Below are 15,679 nucleotides of genomic sequence, written 5' to 3'. Positions count from 1 at the left end.
AAAAATCTGTCTGGAGCCGCAAAGCATTTGATCATTGTGATGAAAGTAACACAGTTTATAGTCTTCTAAGTATATAGTATTTAAGTCTAATGCAGAGAGGGCCAAAGTGCAAATGTACGATGGAGTATTAGGGTCACATTGAGGGAAAAAACATCTGAGATTTCCAGAATAAAGTCAAAATATTACAAGAAAAAAGTCGTAATGTTACAAGAAAAAAAGTCGTAATATTACAAGAATAAAGTCATAACTTTACGAGAAAAAAATGTGTAATATTACGAGAATAAAGTCATAATTTTACGAGAAAAAAGTCGTGATATAACGAGAATAAAGTCATAACTTTACAAGAAAAAAAGAAAATAACTCGTAAAATTACTAGTTTATAATATTATGACTTTATTCTTATAATACTACGACTGTTTTTCTCGTAAACCTATGACTTTATTCTCGTAATATTATGACTTTATTCTCGTAATATTATCACTTTATTCTCGTAATATTATCACTTTATTCTCGAAATCTCAGATTTATTTTTTATATACTGGAAATTTAAACAAAAAAACAGCTATTCATTTCCATTCATTTTTTTTTATAAATCCACAGGGAGCCACTGGAGAGGATCTCAAAAGCCGCATGTGGCTCCAGATCTGCAGGTTGCTGACCCCTGGTATAGGTTATGCATTGTCGGGCAGCAAATCTCGCGAGAGTTGCAATTTGAGGGGGTCCCTTCTATACACGACCCAGCTGAAGAGGGGCGGTGGTTAGACGAACCCTGGCAGTTTACCACTGATATCCACAACATGGGCACCTGCCTCTATATCGCTGAGTGTAGTTTTATATAGATTTGACTTATAGCTACTCATAAACAGCCCGAGCTGCTGCTGCTGCGAGCTTTTAGCGCCGACTCCTCCAACAACAACATGTTATCAGCAATGGAGAATAAGTTACATCACGACACGCTCTCACATGTAGCGACGTAGCTACTATTGACTGAGATGGGTGAAGACGAGGCCTCTGTTTCACAGCGACACTGTCGGCTCCAGTAGAGGTGAGTAACGGTCGCTTGTTACCTTAAACACGTTGCCTGGAAACCTAACGTTAGCTAGCTAGCATTGACTAGCTGCATGCTAGCTAGCTACCCAGCTAATTTCACTCACATGCTGACAGTTAGCTAGCTACATCACGTGTTTTGGACAGGTTTGGCAAACTTCCTCCTCTCCTGTGTATCTTAATAACCCTGTGGGTTAAGATATACTAATGTGTAATGTGTATTAAGCAGTTAGCTAGCTAATGGTGGAGAAAAAGGACAGTGTGCCATCACTTTTCTTAACGTTAAACTCACAATGTTGTTTGGTTACGTTTACCCAGAAGTCTTTATAATAATAATAATAATAATAATAATAAATTGGGTTTATATAACGCCTTTCAGAAACCCAAGGACGCTTTACAAAGGGGGCACACAAAATCATACTAATAAATAACACAGAGGAGAAACTATAGCTAAGTAATTAAAGGAGTGATGTGTAGGAAGAGTCAGCTGAGATCATAGGCCTTGATGAACAGATATATATCTATATATATGTAGATATATATTTATTTATTTATTTATATATATATTTATTTATATATATATATTTATTTATATTTATTTATTTATTTATATATATATATTTATTTATATATATATATTTATTTATTTATATATATATATTTATTTATATATATATATATATTTATATATATATATATATTTATTTATTTATTTATATTATAGATATTTAAATCAATATCCTCCTCACAAACACTAACCATACACTTCCATGCAACACACACTTGTCTTTTTTTATATATTTACTGTATTGTTATTGTTGTTATTATATATATCTTGTCCTAATTGTTTGTTATCACTATTATGTAGTCATATTATTTCTTTATATTAATCTTGTTTCTAGGTGGAGGCTTCAGATAAGCCCAGTGTTTTTTTTTGCCTCTTCCTGCACTTTATATTATTCATTTAATTTTTTTGTTATGTTGTATAGTCTTAAATTGTGCAAAATAAATAAACATAGACATAAACGTAATCAAATTTGAAGTTCATTCTTGCATTGTTGTGTAATTTAGGTGAAGGCGACAGGAAGACCCCAAACATCCTCTCAGCCACATTACATCTTGAGGAGGGCTCATTGCATGGGTGGAATATGGTCTCAAAAAAAGTATATAATGCTTAGTCTCCTTCAAAAATAGCTTTTAGCTAGCTAAATGTTTGTTGTTGTTTGGCAAAGCAGCTTATTAGCCAGACAAACCTTGAGGGCCAAGTGGCCTCTATAACTGTCACACTAAAGTGTTATTAAGTCCAGGAATAGCAAAAGGCCAGGGGGAACAAGCGGCAACCTCACAGGTAGGGGAACAGGATTTAAATGACTGTTGCTTATCCAAACATCCTCCTCAATGCACATTTTACTTCCCTGAGGACATATATTGCGTTACCTACATTTGTTTACGTTCCATTTCAGTATTGGCTGGTTATATGTTTATTTGTCTGCTATTACCTACTCTCTCAGTTGGGAGTGGGTCTGGTGACATGCACATTGTAGATAAGCTATCATAATGTTTCAAGTGACCCCAAAAATAACAACTACGCCTAGACCTACCCAGCTCACATCTGACTTTGTTATACCCTTTTCACTTTTCATATACACAACCAACCCTGGTTGAGTCCTCAGTGTGAAAGGGGTATTACACAGTAATAATTGGTCCGTGTGTTTCAGCGATCTGGCCTTATTCCTGAAGGACAATAGTATACATTGCAGTCATTGTACTCTTTTCTTAACCTAATTTTTGTTGCCATGACACTAACTTGGAGCATCTCAAGAGCAGCTGTCACACTATCAGCTATCTAACATAACAGGACACAAAGTCAGTGTTAGGTTTCTGATCGTGCACTCCTCTTCAGTTGTTTTACATTACAAGGAGACAAAGACACCTGGCTACAAGGGTTCGACGGGGTCAGAAAACACCTCAGTGAAGTTTAGTTACAGTACATTGTGTTCTTACCATGAAGGGTTTTGTTTTTGGTCTGACAGGTGGACAGGATGGGGGAACGGGCTGTCAGCGGCTCCGTGGCTGCGATCTCTCCAGTGCAGCAGATGCTGGCTTCTGGTACTGGAGCCCTCCTCACATCTATTTTTGGTGAGATCATGGAAACAAAGACTAGAAAAAAACAACTTATGTCTGTATGTTTATAAATGTAATTTCTCTTTTCCAATACAGTTTTCCACAATGTGTTGTCTTGTGCACACAATTGGTTTGTTGTCACCAAAGTCATACACTCAGTTGCCAGTTTATTAGGTACAACTAGCTAAAACTAATGCAGTTTAATACAAAAGTCCTGCAGTAAATCCTTCTTTCATGAAGGTTATGCTGTTCAGTTTTTGTTCTGTTTTAAAGCAGTGTTTGTGTCTGTGTTTGTGGTGCTGTTGAAATGTACTACATTACACAGAAACGTGTTTCTGTTATTTAGCCTACCATCATAGGACAACATAATAGAAACACCTGCCAGTATAACACAATACAATTCAACAACACCATAAACTACATCCTCCAACCTACTAACCCATGCCAACATCATGTGACCAAACGACAATTTGTGGGAATCACAGTCTGAACTAATTTCAAAAACATATTACGCCTATAGCAAAGTGGAATCTTATAATTAGACTTAAATTGAAGCGTCATTGACGTTACAGAGCTGTCCGTCAACGTCGGTTATGATCGTTGTCATCACTACCACATTGCATTGTGGGATATTTATGCCACCGTAGTGTCCAGTGTTTGCATACCGTAATATTTCACAGGAAATATTATGCAATTCGCATAGTATTGGTTTTGGACATACTAATATATCTCACATACTGTTTTAGCATCCCGAATAGCATGTTAGTATGGAATTTTGGACACAACCTATGTCTATGTATGATAATTGAATCTGTTCATTAATGTGTTTCCAGTCACACCGCTGGACGTTGTGAAGATCAGGCTGCAGGCTCAGCAAAAACCGTTCCGCCAAGGTAGGACAAGGAGCTCGTCTTCTTCTATGGTTTTATATCACACATTAACTTAGCTGTTGAAACACTGACTTTGCTACTAACAGCTGCGTCTGAGTGCCGTGTGTATCTGGATGCTTTTCTAACCCTGCGTCAGCTGTCTTTTGTGCTGTTTTCATCTCTGTCCTGCCTTTTGCTTTGTTTCGTAGCTTTAGCTTGTGAATCTACTGCGTGGGGTGGTGTCATTCGCCCTCCCAAGTGTAAGTATCTGACCCGCCGTCGCTGCATGCTAAACCTTGCTAAAGTTGTCCAGCATAACTTTCTGTGTGGGGAAACATGCTCAACTAATAAACATCTCTTGCCAACGAAAAAAGAATCCCTTAACTGTAACGTGTTTTCTGTCTGCATGTTTTTGTTTCACGTCCCTGCCTTTAGTCTTAGTTGTTCTTTATGTGGCTGCAGTTTAGTACCTGGCTCTAAACTACCATTTCATGTTGGTAGAGATTCTACAGTTTGGTAGCTTCAAGAAACACAAAACAACAAATGTTCACTAGCTACACCTAAAAATCTGTAGTAGTAGGAGCAGGTTGTGAAATGATTCTTTTTTTAGAGTTTCTTTGAATTTTTTTGTCAATAGTCAAACTTTAACCAGCTGTAAATAAACATGCAAAGTAAGCAGGGACAAGGACAGCCCTGATGTTATCTTCTGAGCGACTCTGTGGTCAATGCCATCACATGTATTATTAATCACCTTTCTCTGCTCTGACAAGGATTATATAACTCTGGTTAGGAAGTGTGAGAATGTAACAGATTACATACTAATATTCAGATACTTGTTTAAGATGTTTTTAGTTTTTGATAAATTATCTGGTGGGAAGGCTGGGGTCATACAATATTCTGCTGACCACTGGTTGTTTCGTCTCTCACAGGGAAATGTTTCCTGTATTGTAATGGACTGATGGATCACGTCTATGTGTGTCAAAATGGAACCAGTTGCACCAGCTGGTACAAAACACCAACACATTTCAGTGGGACACTTGTGAGTACAATTACATCAACAGCTTTGCTTTTGCCACAGTCTTTTTTGCACACAACATGTGTTTAAGTATGTTTGTTTGTTTATTCCATAGGATGCTTTTGTGAAAATCACTCGTCACGAAGGACTCAGATCTTTGTGGAGTGGACTACCACCAACACTGTGAGTGTCTAAACTCTCATCAAGAAAACATTTAAAATACTTGTATTCAGGTTTAGGTGAGAAACATACTGAGTGGCTAATGGCTGTTTTATTCTGATATTTAGTATTTCAGCATTTTCCTATTTTGAGTGCCGTAATTACAAGGATAACGTGTTTCCTTTGTAAATGTTTTTTTATCTGAATGGAAACAGCGTTTAGACTTATTAAATTCTTTGAGGGTTAAAGGGATAGTTTGGATTTTTTGAAGTGGGCTGGTATGAGGTACCTATCCATAGTTAGTGTATTAACTTCAGTAGATGAAGGTCGGCACGCCTCCAGTGTGGAGCAAAGCAATGTACTGGTAGGGACGGGGCAGCAGCAAAACGTATTTTCCCAAGAATTTAATTATACTGTAAACAGAGTGAACATCCATCTTAGCAGGAAGCAACCCTGACTATCAAGTGTTCAGTTATTAAATAAAAGACCAATATCACTATATATCAGTCTACCTCTAGTGACAAATTTACATCGTTATTGATATAAGAACTTTCCATTGATCTGGCAGTGTACAGTGCTGTCCTTAGTTCATATGCATGTGTGTGTACAGGGTTATGGCTGTACCTGCTACCGTCATCTACTTCACCTGCTACGACCAGCTGCGGGACTTCCTGAGATACGGTCTGGGTTTCCAGGGCAGCCACATCCCTCTCGTTGCTGGGGGCCTGGCCAGATGTAAGTCCATTAAAGCACACGTAGATATCCTAACTGTAATATGTTTTATGTATTTTTGACTCCTTCTAACATGAGTGTGTGTGTGTGTTGCAGTGGGGGCTGTGACGGTGATCAGCCCTTTGGAGCTGGTCAGGACCAAGATGCAGTCCCGCCAGGTGTCCTACAGCGAACTGCGGGTGTGTATCCGCTCTGCTGTGGCTCAGGACGGACTGCTGTCCCTGTGGAGGGGCTGGGGACCCACCGTCCTCAGAGACGTACCCTTCTCTGGTGAGAGCAGCACCACAGAATGCAGTATAGTAATACTTAGAAGACAAATCTTAAATAATAGAGGGGTCGTTACAGAGATAACAAATAGCAAAATCAAACATTCATCCCCTGTAGACTTCAAATCTGGTTGTAAAACTATTGCTTCATGTTTGTTACAAATGTACCATACAGTGGAAAAATCTTATCCTCCATAGAAACTTGTCAAACCTCTCCTGCAGCATATTTCACTCGTCTGCTGTAATTTAATATCTCCAGTTTGTTCCAAATAGTCGCCTTTTCATCAGATCATGGCTAAAAACACTTGAAAATCTGCTGGAAGTATAATTTTGAACCATATTTTTGCAGAAAAAACGACAGATTTTGAAACATTCTGACCAGACGGATAGACAGTGAAGCAGTAACTTAAGCTGAGTGCTTTGAAAAGTTTATGTGAATGTTTTGAAACTTTTCTCCCTTGAAAGCTACTTTTTATAGCCACCGTTCAGGCTTAAACCTTCAACAGGGACCAGATGAAAGAAACAACAGTACTGGTTATTTGGGAGAGTGTAAAATGACTGTAACGTGGAACAGAGAAACACATTTGTAAACAAGCTGTCCCTGTTTGTGTGTATTTGCAGCGTTGTACTGGTTTAACTATGAGCTGGTAAAGGCCCGGCTGTGTGAACAGTCCCGACTGACTCAGGCCAACTTCTCCATCAGCTTTACAGCAGGAGCCGTCTCTGGAGCTGTAAGTACTCACATTTTAAAGTAACGACAATGTGGGAAGAGTTTTCCCATTCTTTCTTTATTGTATTTCCATTTTATTTTTATTTTAATGATATACTTGATGTTACTTAGAAACACAGACTCCCCTGGATAGTGTAACAGGTCAGAGAGAGTCAGTTTGGTGGATTGCTCTAACTATCACCTCAGAGCTGTAGCGAATTCAAAGCGCGTCGTTGTTGTTGTGAACAAAACGTGGCGCCATCGTTAATGAATGGTGACTGGTTTTGTCTGTCATGGTGTCTAGATCGCCGCAATCCTGACGCTGCCTTTTGACGTGGTGAAGACACGGAGACAGATCCAGCTGGGAGAAATGGACACTCTGGGAGGTCTGTGCTTATATCCAGAGGTGTTAACACCAGTGACTTGTGACTTCACTCAGACTTTAGCCTTTTGACTTGAAAATACTTGATACCTTCCTCCAAGCCCAAAGATTAAACAGTATGTTATTTAAAAAATGTGTGCACGAAGACAATCAACTTCCCGGTACCACAGGTACCTCCAACAGCGTCAGAGATGATGGGTTTATTTACTTTTTGAGAGATCCTTTATCGATTTGTTTGGGAAGAGGATTTACTTGAGGGGGAAATAACTGAACTGAACAGAGATCCTTTATAGAGTGCTACAGGAATGAGTCCTAAAACCCGGAAATGAGTTAGCATTTTAGCTCTATACAAAGCTTAAGAAATTTTAACGTTTTGTTCTACGACATAAAATACATCAATAATTAACCAACTTGGGAATTTTGAAGCCTTTCAGATTATTTTGGTGAACAAAATGTGTAAGTAACAAATGTTTGTTTGACACAGAGCTTATTTTCTACAATAATCCAAAACCCAATGGAAAAATCCCATTGGCTTTTTGTCGAGGGAACCAGGGCGATGCTAACTTCCTGGTTGGCCTACAAAAAATATGTCATCCCTGTAGCGCTCTATTTGTTTAGGTAGAGGATTTGCTCAAGGAGAAAATAACTGAGTACAGTCCCAAACAAATAAAGGATCTCTGTTCAGTTTGTTTAGTTCTGTTATTTCCCACGAGTAAATCCTCTCCCTGAACAAATAAAGGAACTAAACAAACTGAACAGAGACCCTTTATTTGTTTGGGAAGAGAATTAACTCGTGTGGGAAAAAAATGAGCTGAACTGAACAAACTGAATTTCTATCTTTCGTTTTTTATTGCTGAATCCCTGAAAAGTTGTGTTTTTTTTGTTGAACTCTGGATTCTTTATGAATATTTGTGAATATTATTGGGACTTGCATCTGATTATCTTACACTTTATCCCACAATCCGACAGCACCCAATCAAGTTGCAGGAGAAAACCATGAATAACTAACTTTACTGAGCGCCAGTTGGTGCCAGTTACTTTGTTGTTAAAATGGCATTACATTTACGGAAGAGCGCATTCTGACTTGTCGAGGACTTGAAACTCAAAGTTAAGGACTTGGGACAGGAGTGCAAAGACTTGAGACTTACTTGTGACTTGCAAATCAGTGACTTGGTCCCACCTCTGCTTATATCTGTACTTAATGTTATATGAAATGTACATTTATGTGTGTATAGTGTGTTCTAAACAGTAACTTATTCCCATTCCTTCTAGCCTCCTTAAAGAGAACCACATCCACATGGCACATAATGAAGGAAATCTGGGCCGAGATGGGCTACAGGGGCCTTTTTGCAGGTACACACTTACTGTATACGGTCTTATGTTAAAAGGCGGGTTAGTTATTTTTGTTGTCTTTGAGGTTTTTATATAATTCTGTAGCTTCCCAGTGGTGTTCCTTATGTATTCAAATCCAAACATTCAAATTGAGGCCAAAATATGTATGTTTTGGCATCAAAATGTTTTTCCCATGTGACCTGATTGACTTCTCTGCACGATGACACTGCTACACATCCTTATAGTCCCTGTATTGACGTTACATACAGTAATTTAGATAGCAATCGGCATGCACCCAGTTTGGAGGAGCAGACAGGAGTACCGGCACGGAAGCTAAACAGTGTACTGCTGTGGACGCCACGTTAGTTCAGATCTGAAAGTCACACTATAACACAAACAAACTAACCGATCGAGGCAGCGGTAGACCAGCAACTCCTGTGTTCTGCGAGTTTAAAGTACTGTTTTTGTGAATGGAATCTGGTGTGGTGGCTCTGAAGAGAGCGGCTTCAGTTCCCCGTTGGAAAGGGCTGTCCGATGGCGAGGTAAAGCTCGGCATCAGACAGCCGTTGAAGCCGTTAAATCGCAAAGCCACCAGACTCCATTCATAAAAATCATTTACAATCCCACTTAAAAAAATCCGAACTAACCCTTTCAGTTATTTCCAAAATTAGCACAGTTAACTGACTCAGCTACTGCTAGCGTTCACATTATTCATAACCTTATTGATTAGCTTACTTGGTGACCTACCGGTACGTCACTGCTTTTTTGAAAAAAATGGAAGAGTATGCAGATGGACCCGCCCTTTAAGCAAAAATGTTTTCTTTGCTCTGAAGTGAAAACATCTGTATTTTCTCCAGGTTTCATGCCCAGGGTGATCAAAGTGGCCCCAGCCTGTGCTGTCATGATAAGCACCTACGAATTTGGAAAGACCTTCTTCCAACAGATGAACCTCGATCGAGAGCGACTGGCATCCTGAAGGCTGTCTGCGTGGTGCTAGGGGATTGTTCACAGCAGCACTTACAGACATTATTATCAGGACAGTTGGGACAAAGTCCTCTCAAATAGACACTTGAGGAACAGGCAGGATTGGATTTTTTTTTTTTTGTGAACATAAAAGAAGAGGATTCACCCACATAGCAACAATTTCTCTACCTGAAAATCTGCTCTCTGGAAATGTTAACTCAGACTGTGATAAGACTTGAGACACACTTTACATCCATGAACACAATATTGAGCTTGAACAACAACCCTGGAGAATGAGAGATGCTCTTGGACCACAGACTTTGTGTGATGATTATTTGAGTAAACTTTAAACATGTATCTTAAAATAAGATTGTGTTTTTTCAATGCTTTAGCGAAGGGTCATATTATACAGATCATACCTATGTGCACATTTTCATTTGATAATGGTAAATCCGTGCAGGACAGGGGTGTAAATGCTTGATGGGAAAATTCAAACCCTCTTAAGGGCTAAAACTGCATCAGTGCCGTTGCATGAGTCAGTGGAAAATGTTCTTATTCCCACATGTTGCATTGCCTGAGACCAACTGCATGGTGTTACAGCTCCATTCAATACAGGAACACTAGTCCACACTACATCAGCTTTACTGCATCCCCTGCATTCCTGTAGCAGTAGAGCATGACCATTTCTGACATCTGAGTAGATCACTGACAAATCTGTTTTGTGTACTGGATAGATTCAATCATTTGTAGCACTTAAAAATTTGCAACACAAGCGCTTTGAAATGAAATCACAAAGATAAGTACATGTTTTTATTTTTGTTGATTGTATGCTTCTTTTCTATTCTCATAATTGGATGAAAGCTACAGTATACGAAACATGACGCCTGATGGCAAAATTCTTCTTGGAAGATATGTTTTCATTGGTGCATGAATATAGCATTTAATGCTATGATTATATTACAAGAATGCAGCCAGCTTCCCAAAAATATCACAGATTGACTTAAAATGTTGTCAATTTATCATGATGTGATAAAGAAAGCACAAAAGTCTTTCCCCTGATGGCATTCTGTGGATGAAAGGCTTTGAATTTCTTGCCTACAATAAACATCAAAACTTGCTACAACACTGAATCATGAAGCAAAATATTGCTGCCTTAACCTGAAAGGTGTAAACGCATTTCCTCTTTGTTTTTTATGAATGAAATGGTAATAAATGTTAAGACGGCTTGATTTAATACTATGTGTGGTTTCTTTTATACTGTATTTGGGAGTTTGTAAATGACCACCATCATTTAAAAAAAACTGAATATGTGCATTAGTTATGAATGGGGTATTTAATATAGGGCATGAACAATAACATAAAAAATAAGAAAATACACAAAACAAACACAAAATTGTACATATTATCAAATACACAAGTTCAAATACAGCTTTCCACCTCGGTAGACAATGAAGTTGTATTGTAAATTGATTTAAACTCATATTGTTTCTTAACTAAATCATATAAAATACAGTATCAATACATGAGATTCAAGATTCAAGATTCAAGCCCTTTATTGTCATTGTGTAGTACAATGAAATTAGATTGTGACAATCCCATAGGTACTAAAGAAAAGATAATACAATAAAAAAAAGAGATAGTGCAATATAAATATAAAAAATATAAAAGTTAATACAATATAAAATATAAAAATACAATATGTATATTGATGAGATGACAGTTTTGCCAGATTATTGCACAATAAGACAAGATAAACATAAATAAGATGTACAACACTTGAATGAGCAAATAAAAAAATATCACCATATCTCCTATTGTACCATTTAAGTCAATTTAAATAAACATAATAAAACACAAAAAAGTTTTAATATTTATTATTTGTTTGGTCATGTAATTTGTAACATCAAACAGCGACATCTAGTGGCTTTTGACCTTAATACATCTGCAGGGTGAAATCCCGGAGGCGGGTCTTCTCTGAAGATAGTCCCGCTAAATCCCGCGAGATCTTATATTCCTATAAATAGTCGCGTCTTGCCGTTAGACAGGTCTCTTTGAATCGGATTGGAGACAAGATGGTGAGTGTGCTCTCTCATCGCAGTTAACACTGGAACAGCAATCCGTCTGACATCTGAAGCATCGGTTATGTTTTACTCAATTCAGACACGCCGATTACTTTAATGGAAGGTTTTTATGAATATCTTGTATATATTACTGTGATATAAACACAAGTTTTCGTGTTAATAACGTTAACCATACCGGCAACTGAGGAGCCAAAATGGCAGCTTGACACAGGCCGCTACTCTTATTTTTAAGTGCATATCATAGTAAAGCACTTATTGTATATGTTCACAGTGGTATTGTATTTTCTGGCTACTGAATATAAACTGAATTGACGTCTCGGTTTTTCTAATGTGTCAGTTTTGACCATACATGCTCTCAAGTGCTAAGCTAGCTATGCTAACAGCGTGCTTATCTTGACTCCTACTTCTTTGCAATTACCTTTAAGGTGACCTCGTTCTGCTTTTAAATTAAGTAATGAACTGTCAAGTAACATGCACCACGTACACGGCCACCCTGTATTTATTATTTTATTTATTTTAGATTAATTTACCAACATGAAGGCATTGTAATCTAAACTCAGTACTTCTAACATACAAGGCACAATTGGATAGGAAAAATAACCAATTAATTTAAAAATGATATAATAGCAAATAATAAAAGGGGGTAGAAAACAATTCAAGGAACAAAAAAGAAATAAATAAGATTGCACTCCTCCATAGTAGCTCTAGGGGTCATCATCATATGTCCAGTTGTTCATAAGCTATGAGGAGAGGCTTTGCATGTTGTCCTTTCATTAGTCTTAAAGCACTGAGATGATTGTCCACAAGGTCCCTTTGAAAATGGGGGTTTCATTTTTACTCCATTTGGATGCATGGATGAAAAAAAATTGCCAGCAGTATCAGATTTAATCAATATCAACCACCCTATATGCGGGACCCACTATGCTAAATGTTGTAGGCACACACTTGCACCTTGTGATTAGCTCATTAGTGCGAACCAGCTAACCTCATGACTTCTTCCCATCCACAGTCCCACCGTAAGTTTTCAGCTCCCCGCCACGGGTCCCTGGGCTTCTTGCCCCGCAAGAGGAGTCGTCGCCACCGTGGTAAGGCCAAGAGCTTCCCCAAGGATGACGCCACCAAGCCCGTGCACCTGACTGCCTTCCTGGGCTACAAGGCTGGCATGACACACATCGTCCGCGAGGTCGACCGACCTGGCTCAAGTGAGTGGAATCAGATTATTTATACATTAGTATAATAAGTTGGGACCTTAAAGGTTGTGGATCTGTATTGGGCATTTAGTGATTAATATATATGGTGTTCTGTCTATGATGAGTCTCTCGACGGGCGGACATAATGGGCTTTATACCCCTTGCTGAATGTCGAGCACTGAGCGCAGTCTATACCATAAAATAGTTAACGAATACTTCAATAAAGTTTAGAAGATCTTCTGGTAAATGTAAAGCTTAACTATTATGTACTTCTCTGCAGAGGTGAACAAGAAGGAAGTGGTCGAGGCTGTGACCATTGTGGAGACGCCTCCCATGATCGTGGTCGGCGTTGTGGGTTACGTCGAAACCCCCCGCGGCCTGCGTTCCTTCAAGACCATCTTCGCCGAGCACGTCAGTGACGAGTGCAAGCGTCGCTTCTACAGGAACTGGTGAGATGCTACACAGAATAATAGATACCTGAATGTATTGCATGTGTTTGAAGCCTGTGTTAGTTGCCCAGTGGAAATTATAAAGATCTGTTTTTCACTGAGTGAGTCTAACATTACGGTTGCCCCTGTGGCAGCTCCGCTCAGGCGCCATGTGCCCTGATGAGCTCCGGGCTCCTCTGGCCAGTGGAAAGTGCTTCTTAGAAACTGTGCCATGAGCCAAAACCCTCATTAGCTGGTACAGCACCCCTGTCTACATGGAGGGGCGTGCGAGCAGCTATGCACTGTGTTCTTCCGCTGGCCCTTTGGGGTTATGAAGGACCTGTGCCAACCCGTCTGTCCTCTCTCCTCCTGCTATGCTGCGGGCTCTCAGGTACAAGTCCAAGAAGAAGGCCTTCACCAAGTACTGCAAGAAATGGCAGGATGATGAGGGCAAGAAGCAGCTGGAGAAGGACTTTAATTCCATGAAGAAGTACTGCCAGGTCATCCGCATCATTTGCCACACACAGGTTAGTACGTGTATTAGATTACCAATGAGGTGATAAGTTTTGGCTATTCTGTCAGTGATGAGACCACGGATCTTGCGTCAGGCATGGCGCCCGACACATATGAGGATACCTTCCATGCTGCCTTCCTTCTGAGACTACACAGCTAACTGTTTAATTGTACATATTATTTTCTCTGTTCTGACCTCTGCTTAATTTCTGTGCAGATGCGTCTGCTGCCCCTGAGGCAGAAGAAGTCCCATCTGATGGAGGTGCAGCTGAATGGCGGCAACGTCTCTGACAAGGTAGACTGGGCGCGTGAGAAGCTGGAGCAGGCTGTGCCTGTCAACACAGTATTCACTCAGGACGAGATGATCGACGTCATTGGTATCACCAAGGGTCACGGATACAAGGGTAAGAGCAGCTACATTTATTTGTAGTATTTTAGAATTAAGTACTTTGTGACTTTCAAGTCCATTTGGAGGCATATGTAGGCTGCATTAACTGTCACTATATTCTAACAAATGTTTCTCATCCTCCCAGGTGTCACCAGCCGTTGGCACACAAAGAAGCTTCCCCGCAAAACCCATCGTGGTCTGCGTAAGGTGGCCTGTATTGGTGCCTGGCATCCTGCCCGTGTGGCCTTCTCTGTGGCCCGTGCTGGTCAGAAGGGTTACCACCACCGTACTGAGATCAACAAGAAGATCTACAAGATTGGCCAGGGCTTCCACACAAAGGATGGAAAGCTGGTGAAGAACAACGCCTCGACAGAGTACGATATTTCCAACAAGAGCATCAACCCCCTGGTGAGTGACTCTCATGCAACCTGGACTTCAGTTGACACCATCTTAACCTTGAAGTGGAAGACTTGACTCACTTTTCCCCCTTTTCTTTCCTCTTTAAGGGTGGATTTGTCCACTATGGAGATGTGACTAATGACTTTGTCATGGTGAAGGGCTGTGTTGTAGGGACCAAAAAGAGGGTGCTGACTCTGCGCAAGGTGAGGATAAATTGTTGTGGCATTTATTTTTAAATGGCCTGCATGTAATGTTACAATCACTAAATTCTACCAGGAAGTTTAAATTGAACCAACATGAAACTTAAATGTGTTTCCTTTCTCTTCCAGTCACTGCTGGTGCAGGCCAGCCGTCGTGCCTTGGAGAAGATCGACCTCAAGTTTATCGACACCACCTCCAAGTTCGGTCACGGCCGCTTCCAGACCGTGGAGGAGAAGAAGGCGTTCATGGTAAGACTTTGTACTGAAAGCCATACTATCACCTCCCTCTGCATCATATTTAGTTTCCTAGCCTCTGCTTAGATTCAATGATGGAAGATACTTTAGGAAATCCTGTATTAAATACTTGGTGTGCCTTATCTTTAACATCCCCACATGGGATGTAGCACACAACGTTGGCTAATAATAAATGTAAACATTGCCGACACTACTCCATACTGTCTGTTCTGCGTGCCTTCAGTTCCTGTTTCCACGCACTGTACGTAACCTGGTTCAGTCTTCAGTATGAACACGGGTTCCATTCCAGTGCCATATTGAGCCCCAGTGAGGCAGGGGAGCAGCAACGTTTTGTGCTTACTCCCTGTTCACTCTCTGGGAACATTTGGCTGCTCTGAGCCAACATGTAGACTAAGTATTGGGGCATAAAACTGATTTTGTCCTGTTTCTCTTTTCTCACAGGGACCACTCAAGAAGGACCGTATCATCAAGGAAGAGACTGCTTGAAGTCCTCAACAAATGTCTCTGCTGTGTTGACTGTCACCATCATTCCTGTTCTGCAGAGTTATTTAATAAAAAAACAAAAACCCACAGAATGTGTCATGTCCAATTTATAAATGACTATGCCTGAAACTAAGATGTGTAGGC

General features: G+C 39.8%; 2 protein-coding genes and 2 non-coding genes across 6 annotated transcripts; all 4 read left to right on the top strand.

Moving 5' to 3' along the window:
* The first annotated feature begins 690 nt into the window (after positions 1–690).
* On the top strand, positions 691–10,832 carry slc25a39 (solute carrier family 25 member 39). Of its 3 annotated transcripts, XM_037791821.1 has the most exons (12): positions 699–1,045; positions 3,081–3,186; positions 4,005–4,064; positions 4,250–4,300; positions 4,970–5,079; positions 5,171–5,238; positions 5,825–5,949; positions 6,043–6,216; positions 6,834–6,943; positions 7,226–7,307; positions 8,576–8,656; positions 9,493–10,832. In XM_037791821.1, the coding sequence occupies exons 2-12, from the start codon at positions 3,090–3,092 to the stop codon at positions 9,609–9,611; spliced, it is 1,077 nt and encodes a 358-aa protein (XP_037647749.1). In that variant the 5' UTR covers positions 699–1,045; positions 3,081–3,089; the 3' UTR covers positions 9,612–10,832. The 3 variants fall into 3 exon arrangements, with proteins under 3 accessions (XP_037647751.1, XP_037647750.1, XP_037647749.1); XM_037791823.1 differs by lacking the exons at positions 8,576–8,656; positions 9,493–10,832 and adding an exon at positions 8,156–8,558 and having other exon boundaries at positions 691–1,045; positions 7,226–7,336; XM_037791822.1 differs by lacking the exon at positions 4,250–4,300 and having other exon boundaries at positions 698–1,045; positions 9,493–9,674.
* LOC119501453 (60S ribosomal protein L3) lies at positions 5,214–15,624 on the top strand. The gene is made up of 10 exons (XM_037791820.1): positions 5,214–5,219; positions 11,644–11,673; positions 12,689–12,881; positions 13,150–13,318; positions 13,689–13,824; positions 14,028–14,214; positions 14,344–14,606; positions 14,705–14,800; positions 14,927–15,046; positions 15,494–15,624. The coding sequence occupies exons 2-10, from the start codon at positions 11,671–11,673 to the stop codon at positions 15,536–15,538; spliced, it is 1,212 nt and encodes a 403-aa protein (XP_037647748.1). The 5' UTR covers positions 5,214–5,219; positions 11,644–11,670; the 3' UTR covers positions 15,539–15,624.
* Positions 13,871–13,963, top strand: LOC119502590. Its single transcript, XR_005210113.1, has one exon. It is a non-coding gene; the product is annotated as a small nucleolar RNA U83B (small nucleolar RNA).
* LOC119502586 lies at positions 15,287–15,418 on the top strand. Its single transcript, XR_005210109.1, has one exon. It is a non-coding gene; the product is annotated as a small nucleolar RNA SNORA54 (small nucleolar RNA).
* Positions 15,625–15,679: the final 55 nt, after the last annotated feature.

This window comes from Sebastes umbrosus, chromosome 14 (genome assembly GCF_015220745.1).
Source record: "Sebastes umbrosus isolate fSebUmb1 chromosome 14, fSebUmb1.pri, whole genome shotgun sequence".
Taxonomy (NCBI): Eukaryota; Metazoa; Chordata; class Actinopteri; order Perciformes; family Sebastidae; genus Sebastes; species Sebastes umbrosus.
Note: the sequence above shows the minus strand (reverse complement) of the source record. Positions and strands in the feature narration are given on the sequence as shown.